This window comes from Uloborus diversus, chromosome 7 (assembly GCF_026930045.1).
Source record: "Uloborus diversus isolate 005 chromosome 7, Udiv.v.3.1, whole genome shotgun sequence".
NCBI lineage: Eukaryota > Metazoa > Arthropoda > Arachnida > Araneae > Uloboridae > Uloborus > Uloborus diversus.
In genome coordinates this window covers 106,156,607-106,171,395 of record NC_072737.1, presented here as the reverse complement: position 1 = coordinate 106,171,395, position 14,789 = coordinate 106,156,607, and the positions used below count along the sequence as shown (strand labels likewise).

Below are 14,789 nucleotides of genomic sequence, written 5' to 3'. Positions count from 1 at the left end.
TTAGCTGTTTTACTCATTTTTCTTCTGTTAGCTACTTTTACAGTTATATGGTTCATCAGAAATAAATAATATGCAATAGTCGGTGCATAGTAATAAGACATTTTCTTTTTTTCTGAGGAGTGATTAATATTAAACTAGGCACTTTTAATATGAATTCAAATTGTTATATTACCAATAATTTTAGGAATATAAAAAACAAGTAAAATAGGAACATTGTATTACTTTGTTATATGATTGATGCATTAATACACCATAACAATATAACACATAACATTTTGGTTATTTTAAGAATAAATAACAATATTACTATGATTATTATACTTTTTATATTGAAAATACCGTAATTGAAAAAATAAGTATCGAAAATATTAAATTATCATGATATTTTCAAAATAAATATCGGATATATATTAAGATCTATATTGACTGATATATATCAACTGATATATATGGGCGAACCCCGTTTTCCATGAAATAAAACACCGAAAAATTCTTATATAAACATTTATATTATTGGCACTTCATGATAAAAAATTAACTATAATCAAAATAATAATGCCTCTTAACATTGGGTTTTCAAGCCATTAATGCCATTAATGCAAATACTTCATATTGCTGAACAAGTATATTTGTTTTTGAAGATTTATCAATTAATATGGTTATTTTCCATAAAATGCACTGAGCTTTTTCCTCATATACATATGCAGACAGTACTTGATTTTTTTTTTTTTCAATTACATATTTATGTACTACTGGGTAGTTTATTTAAAATCAACAAATTTTAAGTAATTTTAGGGCCACATCATTTTTGATTTTGATAAAATTTGGTAGATAATATGTGCCATCCTCAGGCATGTGATGGCCAGGAGGGGGGTGGGGATGTATCTCCCTGCACCCTTTAGCCAGCAAAAGAAATTGTGAAAGTATTTAATTTGCACACAAAAATCAAAACACAAAGATTTGTGCAATTAAATTATAAGTTTCCCTTCACTTCTTTCTAACCTAAGAAAACATAACAAGGGATTAGTTTTCAAAGAGGGAAGAAACTCAGCTTCCACATAAGCAAACTAGTTGCTACAGTGGCTTTTACAGAATAATTCGTCATTGGAGTTTGATTGCTCAAAACTACAGAAACAGTTGTTAAATCCACTTGATAGTTAACAAACAATCAAAAAATGACACTACTAGATCACATTCTTCGGAAATTTTATTTTCCATTTGGAGCTAGGCAAGGATCTAGGGACCATAAGGCGGTTCAAAAATATATGTAAAAAAAAGTTTCTCCTAGATAACGGGACACCCCTCAATATTTTTAGACTTGTAGATAGTAATATACTAGAACTATTTTAGCTTCCTATTTCAACTGAAAGAGGGTGCTCAAATACCTACCCCCAAACTTCATAAATATGGGGGGGGAGGTAAAAATATATTGAACTGAAAAAATAATGCTACATATTATAATATACACTAGTAATATGCATATACATTGTAATAAAATAATTATTTACAAAAAAAAAAAAAAAAAAACAGCTGAAGAAATTAAATATTTCGAAATTTGTATCATTTTTCATGCTATGGCTGATGTTAAATTAAGGGGTCATTGAGCACCCTCTTAAAATTTGAGGAAGAAGCTAAAATTTTTACAGCATAGTACTTTATGTATTCTACAAAAAATATGGGGTGTCCTGGACTATAGCTGAATTTTTTTTTTTGTAACCACCCTAAAGGACTCCCCCCCCCCTCCATCTTTCATGACCGAATATAGCTTAAAACTACATTTTGGCATCTATACCTACAAAGTGCACTAAAAATTAAAGTACAATAAATGACAAAAATGCAAGAAAGTGAAGAATGAAAAGTTTGCAGATATTGCGCTTAACCTTACCATGGCAGAATAGCTTTTAGTGCACTAAAAAAAAAATGTTAATTTTAGATGTAGGGGAGAGGAGGGAGGATTGGAACACTTTTCACATAAATGATTCTTATTCATAATCCTCTACTTATTCATAAATGCAAAAGCTCACACAATAAACTTGCATATTATAACTACATTTTAAAAATATACACAATGTTTAAACATTTTATTATTTTCACACTTGACTAATTACAAATTTCAAGAATTTTGTCCCATTCCTCCCTCCTGGGTGGGAGGAGTGGGACACATTTGAAAATTATAGAAAAATTAGCGAATGTCATAATTAGAAAGGTCCACATTAAAAGAAAAGCAAGACTGTGCTCTACTGGTCCCACCAACCAATTGTGGTGGCGGCAATTTCATGATAATATCTGTTTTATCTATAACGCTAGTCATCCTCTTGAGGAAAATTAAAATTTATTTTCATGTCCTTTCTCATAAATTTTTGCATTGCAGCTTTCAGTATCATAAATGCTCTCCACCCTTGCAACATAGTAAACAATTGACCGTTTGGTAAGGTGACAAGCACAAATTCATTTTCTCCTATGTTTGGTTTGTCCTCCATCCAGTTAATCTCTTGTGCTATTTCCACGTCATCATGCATATGAGGATAAAATATTTCTTCATCTGAAGTGTCGTGTAAAGAAAGTGACCCTTCACTATCACTAGATTCATCTTTAAACTCAAATGTTTTTTTAACTTTTATTTTTTTTGCATACAGGTTTTTGTTGATGCTTTTTTTTTCTGGCAGCTTCTGCTTCTTCAATTTCTATCTTCTCTGGGGTATCTGTCAATATCTTTGTTCGTCCTTTCTTCTTTCCTTTATTTTTCTTCAGGGGATTCCTGGGTTATGCTTTGGGAAATGGCCGTACGTCTGCAGGACTAAGCAACAAAATATGAGATGAGGATGGCATGCTAACAACGATATTAACAGGATTGTCAGGTGGGTTAGATGGTGAAGGAAAACAACTAGTTATTATCATTATTTACCGGCAAGGGATGGTCTGTAACATACGATGTCAAAAACTCTTCATCTCCAAATGGCTTGCTGTTAAATGGATATATTCCAGGTTTTTTAAACCCAGAAGTAATATTTTTTTGGTGTGAATGATGCATGGTAGGAAATCCCAACAAGCTTTGCTGTGTGGTAGAAGTTGACAGTTTTTCTCGGATTGTTTATCAACCAGTCATTGCAAGTTGCATTATACCGGCTTTTAAATGAGAAATATACTGATATATCTAGTGATTGAAGACTATGACTGCAATGAGGCGGAAACGTTAACATAAAAACACCATTGTTCTCTTGCCTTGTTGATTATTTCAACTGTAACATGGCTGTCATGGTTGTCCAGTGTTAACAAAATTGGATTATCTTTTGAACTGTTGGTTTGGTGAATTATATGGCCCAGTGCCTTTGAAAAGATTTCTGCTCACAAGGGGGAGGAGAGGTCAAAAATTGATAAAAACATGCTTATGTAATATTTGAACAGCCCCTTTACAGAAGGGACATATTTATGGCGTATGTCCCATTCCTCCCTCTTCGGAGTGTCCCATTCCTCCCACTACACATTGCTTCTAAAAAATAACTTGTCGCATAAACCATGCTGGTTTTAGGCTTAATTAAATTGCAGATAAGCACACATTAAATCCTTAAGATTAAAATGATAATATATTATGTTAGTTTTACAAATTACATAAATAAAGAAATAAAACTAAAAATAGTTTAAAAAATTACTTTGGAGGTGAGAAATTTAACTTTTTCCAACTATTAACTGAAACTTCCTGCTGGATAAACTGCAAGTATGAAACAAAACAAAGCTATAAACAGGTCCTCTACTGGTCAAACTGACAATAAAATAAGGTGATTTATTTTGCCATAATTTTAGCTGTCCCACACCTCCCACTGTCCCATTCCTCCCTCCACTCCCCTACAAAAAAAAAAAAAAAAAGTATTTTACGAAAGCTCATGACAGAGAAACTGAAGTCCCTTTCCTCTGCATCCTTTAGGTCTAGAACATAAATTAAGCAACCATTAATATGAATGATTACACAGAAGGTGATGCAATGAAAAGTTGTATCAGTCTGTAATAGTGCATTTTTGACAAAATAGAATAACTGGATTACAAAAATTAAAGCATTGATAAATATTAGCTCATACTTACATTTTAAACAGCTTATGTCATTAATTGGAAGATCATGCCCAACATGAATCCCAGCAAAGTTTAAAGTTGTAATGTTAGGTGCATTAAGCATAAATAGACTAATTAAGGGAGAAACCTATAAATGAAAAAAAAAAAATGCTAATTTTGCTTTAAACATTATTTAAATACAAATACAAATACAAAAGTGACGACCAGCAACAGGCTCTGGGCCCAGCTAGACTGGTCCTAATCAATTTACAATCCCCAGTGAAGATCAATGGCCCTCTTAAAACTGTCTACTCCATTGCTCATTACCACCTCTTCCGGTAAGCTGTTCCAAGGTTCCACTACCCTGCTAAAATAATAATTTTTCCTAATATCCATGTTAGCCTGAGATTTAAATAGCTCAAAACAATGACCCCTTGTCCTGTTTTCAGTGCTGAACTTCAGCCCCGTAACATCTTTCGTTTTAATAAATTTAAACAGCTGAATCATGTCCCCTCGGTCTCTTCTTTAAAAACGCATAGATGAAACAGAGCTAAACTTTGTAGCAATCCATAAATAAAAAGTAGATCAAATATCAGTAAAAATTTAGTAAAGAAATATTTGATAGTTGCAATTTTATTTTTTAAACAAAGTTCACTTAACCCAATAAACCCTAGATTTATTAATGGTACTTTTAAAGTACAAAGAAACAAACGATTTTTTATTTTTGACAGTGTATTTATTTTAATGAGGTTATTAATTTTGATTCTTTTTTTTCTTTTTGAAAGCAATTAAAGATGTTTTTCAATGGAAAAAATATATTAGCTGCTTTGTTTAAAGGGGCCGCTACTTTATTTGTTCATTTATTTTATTTTTTTTACGCATCTATTTCTTCAGATGAGCGAGGCTTACTTTATTTCTAGAATTCAGGTTAAAATGGTAAAAGTTACATTTTAAATAACTTGCTATTTTAGCTATTTTGAGAATATTGTTTAGCTGCTTCTCCCCACCCCCCAAAATGAAACACTTTTTTCTGCCCAAGGAATTCTGTTCGATAAAATTTTCAGCATCTCTTTTTTTTTTTTCCCCTTGCTGAAATATATAATTTGAGAACAGTTGGAGAAATTTAAGGATTTCTATGTGATTAATAAAAGTTTCAGGACTTTAAATAATATGCAAATCTACATTTGTTTGATGAAGAAATAAGACCACACACTTTAATTTATGAAGCACTTACTTGAAGTCTTGTACGATTAACATTTTCTAGCATTGCTAACTCATTATTTGAGTCAGTGCATTCTTGAACTGAGAGGTTTTTCAACTTAGGCCACTTTAAAGATTTTAGATACTCTTTAACAGCTGTTGGATAAAAAGGAGGACATTTAAAGTCCAGAAGAATAGACAATGACTGAATATCACTAATAGGATAATCTTCCAAACATAATATTTTTGACTCATCATATGAGAACTGCAAGTATGACAAGCATTCAATGAAAAATCCTGGATGAAGAAAAAAAAAAAGGTATTAAAATGTTAACAACTCATATCATAGAAACCAATTCAAAAAACTACAGTGAAATCCCATTACAACAAAATATCCATTTCAATGAAATTCCTGTTCCTCCATCATAAATAAACAAATGAATGAAATATTATGCTTTTTTAAAACTTTTCAAAACAGCCGAGAAAATTCTTTCTCGATAGGCGCTAGACATTTTGGCAGCAACTCCCTCTGAGTCATATCCATCAAATTAGTTCTTTATAGTTTCTGAATATTTTCTTTTCCTTCCGTTTCATTTATGTACTGAAAATAAACAAAAAAATCCCTATATGATTTAAGTTAAAGGGGCCACTTCTCCACAGCTATGATGCATTTTTAGAAAATATGTTTTGTTTGTTATTATAGTCAGGCGATTGGTAAGCATCGTCATATACATAATAGTCAAAATCACTGATCATGTAACGCTCTGATCTCCCTCACAATGAAACTTGTGATAAAATGTGTACTTAAGTCCATCAATCTCTACCTTAGTATGAAACCACAGGTTATTATAAATGATTAGAGTAAGGGCATTATTTCATTATTGGAGCACCTAAAACTCGGTAATTTCGCTTTGAAAAGGTAGTATCCCTGAAAACTAATAGATGCTTCCATTTCCGCCTGTAAAATGGATGCTAGCCTTTCTATCTCATTGGCAATCAGATTATATGAATGGATTTCTACTACAACAACGTAATTAAAAAAAAACTTTTATATTTATTAACCAGTTTTAAAAGAACACGAGTCCCAACCTCCGTATGCAGTAAATAAACGTTCTTACGCCCTCCTGAAAAGTAGTGAAAATGTGACTTACGTTAGTCTGGCTTTGAGGTACAGATATTTATTGGAACACTTCAAGTTTGAAGGGTGGTAGAAAGCAGTGGCGTGCATATCAATATTTTTTAGGGGACTAGTTGGTTACGGTAAATTACGATACACAAAAGTAAAAAGATTTATAGATATATTATCTTCCCTATTATTATCAACTTCAGTATTATGCTTCAAAGTTGATGAGCAACATTGCTCACTAAGATGAAAATCTATTCGAGTTTTACCAAAAGTTTTCTACTGAGTAATGGCTTGGTAGTGTCCTTGGATTTTCTCGTGACGAATCGTTGCCTTGTGGAAATTGCTCATATCTGAAAATCCATTGGCATTCCAGACGCCTTTTTCCTTCTCAAAAAGGACGCAGGGTCAGCAAAATAATTTTTTTCTTGACTTACAAGCAGTCAGCCATTTAACAGTCTCAAAGTAATCTTTCTTAAAATGCCGATTGTAATTTTTTAGCTTCGCAGATATTGCTAGGTCAGAAGTAGGCCTGCTCTGTGAAATTATTTGAGCTTTCTCTTCGCCAAGTCAAAGCTTCGAACGAACGGTTTGCGAGAACGTCCAGTAGGCAGCAATTCTCTTCCGAGCTCCCTGGCAGTCTGTGCTGTTGCGCATGCTCCTCAACTACGTCCAGTTGGGGACTTGTTTTTTCGACCGAGTCCCCTTCCATTACAAAAGAAAACACAATGGCCGCAGGAAAATAACTTTGACTAGTGAATTTGTTGTTTCCTGAAGCTCACATAGAAACCTGTACACTAGGTAAGGAAACAAAAATTTATCCGTTGGTTTAAAAAATGCATGAAATAATCAAATAAGCTTTCGAGCGAACGGCAAGGATCTAACAAAGCTATATGAAATCTGGGGAAGAGGTTCTTAAGAGCTAGTCCCTCGGACAAGTCCATTTAAGACGTCGCACACAGGGGAGAAAGGGAGGGAGGGGCAGTAAAAGAAGTACCGCTTTCTAATAAACTTGTTTTTCTGCTCACGTTTTTTCTTAATAAATTATTCTGCAAGGTAATTTTTTTTGAAGGGGCAAATTTTTAAGGGACCAGCTTAGTCCCTCTGGTACATGGGCGGCACGCCACTGGTAGAAAGGTAATTTGCCTCGCTCATACTATGATGGGTTATTTTTTAGTAGGTGCAATAATATTCCATGTTAGTTGGCAGTTTGAAACAAAGATGTAGTAATAACTAGATACACAACGAGAAACCGGTTCCATGGGTCAAGTAGTCGACAGGCAAGCATCTGAAAAGCACATGCATGTGGCTTCGCGCAGGCATGCAAATAACCTTTGCCATAGTATCCACTGTAGATCAGTGGGTTGCATCCTCATAGGCCATGTTTTTGCCTGCTTACTTCAAGGTTTGTGCTTTCAATGGCAGTCAGTGAGTGCTGCTATGAAGCTGTCCATCTACAGAGGGTGGCCAATTTATTATACTCAAACAAACTTTTCTGTATTTTTAATGTTTTTTTTATTGGCGTTACATAGTTTTAATATTTGAACACATTTTAAAGTTTATTTAAACTATAAATCAACCATATTAAACGTAAAGTACCTTCTGATACTAGAAATAGTTAAAAAGAATAATTATTTAATATTCAGTAACTCTGGCTTTAGCTGCTAGCATGACTTGGATGCAAGGTAGCATATTTTCAGTGCATGATATGGCTGTTTGAGTTATCTAGTACAGTGGACATAAATGAAGAGTAAAAGATGGAAATAAAACGTTTAAGTAACTTTGCTTTTAAAAAATGCTGTCTACCTGTTTTTCCGGTCCCTAAGCAAGGTTGCCAGAGGCTAAAAAGTGCCCAAGAATGAGTAATTTACCCTCAATGAGTTTCCAAAAATTGTTATCATAAATAAAGAGTAAAAGTTGTAAACGAAACACTAGAGTAAGGTTGCCTACCTATTGTGTGTGAACTAAACAAGACTGCCAGGGGCTAAAAATCAAGTTTCTAAAAATTATTGTCATAAATGAAGAGTAAAAGCTAGAGACATACTGAGTACTCAGTAACTACTTGGTACTCGGCCTACTCGGCCAAATTTTGATCAGATACTCGGCCAATACCAAGTAGTTGTAAAAAAATTGAATATTGTTTAAGACAGATTTTACAATTAATAAAAAATTGGAAGCATATAATATACTGCAATCATTTACAGATCAAATTTTTAGTCAAATTTAAATTTTGAGAATAATGAAATTTGTTATGCTTCAATGAAGTAAATCTTTATTTTAATGTCCCCAAAGTTAATAAAATTTATTTATTAAAAATGGGGCAAAAATGGTTGACATAGAAAATATGAAAATTTTATATTTTTAAAAGGATTTTTTTCAACAAACAAAAATTATTTATAAGAAATATAAAAATACCTTTGCTTAAAAAATAAAAGCAAATAAATCAACGTTAAAAGCACAAATGTGCAGGAACACTTAGACACGTATTTCGGCATTACAAAGAATGCCTTTTTTAATGAACAAAATGTAAGCTTATGTATTTAAAGACATTCGACAAAAGTTGTATTTTTTTGTCATATGTCTTTACATTCATTAGCTCAAATTTTATGCACTGAAAAAGATGTTCCTTGTTACGTAGAAACACGTGTCTGCAGTGTTCCAGAACATTTGTAATTTTGACGTTGTTTTATTTGCTTTTAAAAATTATTTATGTTTGGCGGACTAGAACTATAAAAGATTGATATAATTTGTTTTAGTTTTAACTTGATTATTCAGACCTTTTATTTATTTATTTTTATTTTAAAAATAGCTTTTTGGTAAAATTTTTGACGCAAACAAAATCTTTTAAATAATGCGTAGTTAAATTTCAGCTGGAATTTTGTTTTAAAAACTATTATATGAACATGGAGGTCTATAACACAATTACAATGAGTTCAAAATTCATCATGTGTATGTCGGCGGTTCTTCTTTAAACACAAATGGTGCTCGGTACTCGGCCAAAGTGCTACTTGGTACGTCCCTAGTAAAAGCTGTAAAGAAAACTTTAAAGTAAGGGTGTCTACCTTTTTCCGGTTCCTAATTAGGGTTGTGGCTAAAAGGTGCCCAAAAAAATGAATAACTTACCCTCATTGAGTTTCCACACAAGTTAGGGTTGGTTGGGGTAAGTGGGAACCTATTTTGAGAATAGTTTGTTTTTGAAACCTTACAAAAAAGTTTTGAAACAAAAAAATTTAAACTTATTGTCTTGTTTTATCTCAGACATCATCAATAAAAAGTTCATCATCATTTACTAAAATATTGCTTTAACTATTCTTATCAATTATGTATTTAAAAAAAAAATGGGTTGGTGTCCCACTTACCCCATATTAAGGGGTAAATGGGTCACGCCCTTTTATTTAAATTTAAATAAAGCATATCTACAAAAGGTATAAGGGGTTCTTACATGATAAAGTATGTAAATTTTTAGTGTGAATTATTTTTTTTAAATGCATCCATTCATGAGATATTTACTGTCTTTTAGATCTGTATCACGAAAAATTTAAAAACAGAAAAATTTCATTTGTAAAATTTATTGAAAGCCTATGGGTATATATTTTACTTTTACATATAAAGAAGTATTTAATGGACGTAATACAATAGATTAAGATCAATTTTCATAAATTAGCCAAAACTATAAGTTGAAAAAGAAATTGGAAACATTAAATGACTGTGTCTATGCAAAGTTGGCTAAGGAAAAACCATTATTACTTCACCCTCAGTAATTATTCCAACATCATCTGCACCACGCCAATAAAGAGTCACTATTTCTATTCATTCTTGCAAATTCAACAGTATTTTTTAATTTGTATCATCAACTTCCAACATTAGACCTACTTTATAGTTTACTTTGATGTAAGTTTCACAAATACATAATCACCAGCTTTAGCAGTTTTTGTAGCTGAACTATCAATTCTTACTAGGTCATCATAGTTGTCTTGTATTTCACTAATACGAATATTTAATCAGAGTTGTTTTTGATTTTGAAATCCCCATTATTACAGGGGGACCCACTTACCCCTTATAGCAAAAATTTACCAGGTAAGTGGGACCATTCCTCTTAAACACTTATTAATAATATTTTATGCAAAAATTCTTGTTGCTGTATGAACTTCAAGTTAAACTATATGTGAAAAAATAATTATCATGAAAAAATAATAAAATCTAACCTGGAAACACTTCTTCGAAAAATGATGCTTGAACTGACCAAAAAAATAAATAAATCAGAATTTTTTTTTCACTAAGTCCTATGACTTAGAAAAAAATTCCACAAAGCCCAAATATATGCAAAACCAATCACTCTGATGAAATTTAACATGATCAGTGCAAAAAAAAAAAAAAAAAAAGAAAAAAAAAACCTTTATCCATGTTTCAGTTTTAGAGGGGTGACCCACTCTTCCACCAATCAACCCTATATTTTAAAAATGTAGGTAAAAATATTACGAAACTGATGGTATAGAATTGCCCAAGCAAAAGTGGTCCAATCATAAGTGTCGCTATTCTAAATTTCAATTATTGACTTCGAATGAACATACTTGAAAACGGTTTATGATGGGGTAGGGGGGGATTAGGGCAATGTATGGAATTAAGAAGGCTGTTTAACATGACATAACCCGTTAACTATTTAAAGGTTGTAGTTTAAAATACTTTTTAAAAAATGACATAAGAATCAGCAAAGATAGTGGTTCAAAAAAAAAGGGGATTTTTTTTTTTGACTGTAAAGTGCAAAATGAAACAACTAATAAGTATATGATGAAAAATACTTTTAAACTGATGATGACTTGACCTGAATTAAGGAAAGCTTCTTAAACCTGTAATATTTAAAAAGTTTCAACAGACAAAAATCCACAAATCCATGCTTGCCTAAGCTCAGCCTTGAAATTATTTTGTTAATTTTATCAACAAAATTAACTTCATAGGCAGTCCCGCCATTCTTTTTTTTTGGGGGGGGGGGGGGTGGAGGGGTGGTGGTGGTTTGTGTTCGATACACTTTACACAGAATAAACAATAAAATATGTACAAAAATGCCTAATTTCATCATGTTTCTAAAAATAATAGGAGTGGAAGGGGTCAATTGACCCCATGGTTGCCCAAATGATAGACATTAACTACTATTATTAATTTTTGTTTTTGGCAATGTTAAAAAAGCTTGTCTGACCAACCAATTACAGAGCAAGTACAATAAAAGCTAACCAGTGGCGCAGACAGAAAAAAAAAGTTCGGGGGGGGGGGGGGTTCAAAATCGAAAATTCTTGCATTATTTTTCATTCATTTCTAATGTAAAAAGAAATTATTATTCAATATATTTAATCAATTAACTTAGTAACAAAGTGTAATTATTCATTTGCTTAAAATAATTAATAATTAGTATTGCTCTAACAATGGGTTTAAAGTGAAGAAAAGGGGAGGAATGAAAAAGAAAAGCACAAATAAAATTTTTAAAATTATATTTACCTTCACTTTAATCTTACGTTCACTTTTCGGTTTTTTTTTGCAAGATCATTCAAGCTCCTCTTTAGATATATCGATGTCAGGGCCGATCCTAGCAGGTGTGCAGAGTGTGCGCCGCACAAGGGCGGCCAAAGCAAGGGGCGGCCGCAGGTCGCATCACATAGTTCTTATAATCAAGCAAAATTCCTCTAGAATTTCTCACAAGATAACTTATAATAAGTAGAATAAATATACTGATTTTTAAATGTTCTATTGTCAAAGTATGTGTCGATTTCCCGACAGCATAGCATAGTTTAAGAAAAATAGAAAGTTAGGGAACATTGTGTTGGTTGCAAAGTTTGTGACAGAACCGGTAATCAGGCATGGATGCAGGGGAGGGGAAAGGCCCCCTTCTGAAGCATGAAATGGTGCCGTCTGAAAGGAGTTCCGAGGACGGCCACTAATGTTTACCCCCCCCAAGCTTTTATAGACCTAAACAATGAAGACATATTTTATTTATTAAAAAAAAGCTATACTGATTAGATACTCTCGCGAGCATTTCAAACAAACTATGTAACAAACTCTGTGGTTAACAATCGTGGATGCGTGGAGAAAAAGTGGACAATTAGGACTCCCTTGAGAATAACATATATGAATGATGAACTAAATTGTTGTACTCTTCTCCCTTTACGACAATTTTTCCGATTAAAATGTTGATTGAACTGCCAGGTTTCAGATCAGGTAGGACAGCGTCCTTGCCCCGGGAAGCAAATTTAAATGTAGCTCCAAAACGAAGATCCAAAAGGATGCCACGACCTCCTTGACGAAACTAAAGAAGGCTTAAAATTGCGTTTCTAGGACTTTAATTTCGGAAAATTTCGCTGGTTGAACCATCTATCTTAAGGACCCAATTAAGTCTCTGATTCACCTCTTCCACCTTAACTTAATCAAACATAGCCTAAAATTGTTGACGCCAAAATCCAAAACGTGTTTTCAGACGACAGCCCATCCTATCATCAAACGTCATATAAAATTGCTTTGGCATTTTCGAAATATTTGCAGTGGAGGACCCTGAAATCCATTCACAAACATTACTACCAAAGACAGTCTCAATTAGCGTCTTTAGATAAGCCCCTAATTCCACCCCCTTTCACTTAACGTATTGAAAAACAAACTAAAATTGCGTTTTACAAACATCAGTTTCAAGAACTTTTGGGGAAAGACCCCGGATCCCCCTTTTCTCCAACGCAATCACTATACCTGAAAATTTCGTTTTTAGACGGTTCCGTGGAGCCACAGCTTCCTGCCTAAACTAGCCTGAAATTGACTTCAGTTTCAAAAACACAGTTCGTGAGGGCACACTGAACCCCCGCCCGCTCTTAGTCCCATCGTTATCAAACGATGCTTAAAATACGATTTTGAGACTTATATTTCTAAAGAATTCCGGAGGAGAACTGCTAGGTTTATGTAACTTTTCACGGCGCTAGGGCATATCCATCAATCGTCGAGGTGAGGTGGACAAAAGTCTATAGTTATATTTTTCAGGTATTAATGTTGAAAAATATCCGAAAGATCCGTAGAAGCTACCCAGTTTTGTTAACGTCACCAAAGATAATATAAAATTGCGATTTTAGAAATATCCGCTTAAGTGCCCCAAAATCCTTCCTCCCCAAAAATAGCCTGTAATGGATTTCAGTTCCGAAAAATATTTTGGTTCGGAATATTTTCACGTTTCCCCTATTGTTTTCAAATCTAGTCAAAAACGGGTTTTTGAAAAAATAGTGCCTGGAAATTGTCGGAGGATAGCCGCCAGATCCCCTACCGTCACCAAAGACGGCCTAAATTTGCGTTTTAAACTTATATTTCGAAATCTTCCGATGGGAGACGATTGAATCTCCCTCCCTCTTGCAACGTCAACAAAGGTAACCCAAAATTGCGGGTTTAAAATTTCAGTTTCGGAGATTTTTCGGGAAGAACGCCGATCCTTCCTAAGCTATGGTCTTAAAAAATAGCTTCAAATTGAATTCAATTTTGAAAGAATTTTAGGAAAGAACTGCAACATTACTTTCACCTAAAGTCTCGAAAAAGTTCCTACAATTGCGATATTTGACGTCAATTTCGAAAATTTCTCCATGCACCTTGAATATACTTGACTCTTTTGTCCTAAAGATTAACTAAAAATATTTTTCATACGCCAATTTCGATAATTTTCTTGGAGGAATCCTCCTCCCCTGAACCTCTGACACCTCCCCCCATGCTTCCCCTTCCTCCGTCCCTTCTCTGATGTCACCGAAGAAAGATTATAAAATGCGTTTTTACGACTAGTAAATTTTGGTATCTATTACTTTCTTCAAAGATATTAATTGTACCTAAGGAGTTTCTTACTATAAAAAATTTCTTCCTTTTTATAAGATCATTCTTCTGTTTCCCCCTCCCCCTTTTTTAAATTCGAACTTGGCATAGAAATTTAAAGAAAGATTTATATAGACGTTAAAGATTAGTCAAAATATGCAAATTACTCTTGAGGGGCGGCACATTAGGTCTTTGCACACGGGCGGCCGACACCCTAGGATCGGCCCTGATCGATGTTTTTGTGGATATACATTAAAGCTAACCCGTTGAACCTTTCTTCCGAAATAGAATTTCGCAAATATGATTTCAAAATTCTTAATGTCAAAAACGAACGTTCATTACTGCAAGACATTACTGGAAGAGTCGCCATTATAGTTAACAGGAGATGTATGCCTGGGAAAAGAGTTTTGTTGCAAATTCCAAGAACCTCGATGGCATTTAGAGGTTTTTCCTTGCCAGTTTTTAAAAATTGGTGCCACAAAACAAATTCTCCTGTAATGTTTTCTCCTAGATCATAAAATCCAACTAAAGTTTTCATTTCTTCTATGACTTGTTCTTCATTTGTGTCTTCAATCCTTATTAGTAACTGAAATACTTGAACTGA

General features: G+C 33.3%; 1 protein-coding gene across 3 annotated transcripts in view; it reads right to left on the bottom strand.

The window, feature by feature from the left end:
* The window catches only part of LOC129225842 (uncharacterized), a 93,079-nt gene that overhangs the window by 48,554 nt on the left and 29,736 nt on the right, over nt 1–14,789 (bottom strand). For 2 of the 3 annotated variants that reach the window (XM_054860361.1, XM_054860364.1), the window contains exons 3-4: nt 5,279–5,541; nt 4,078–4,192 (exon numbers count right to left, since the gene is read on the bottom strand). In XM_054860361.1, the coding sequence (XP_054716336.1) occupies nt 4,078–4,192; nt 5,279–5,541 (378 nt within the window). The remainder of the gene's footprint in view (nt 1–4,077; nt 4,193–5,278; nt 5,542–14,789) is intronic. The other variant, XM_054860363.1, reaches the window with a different exon arrangement.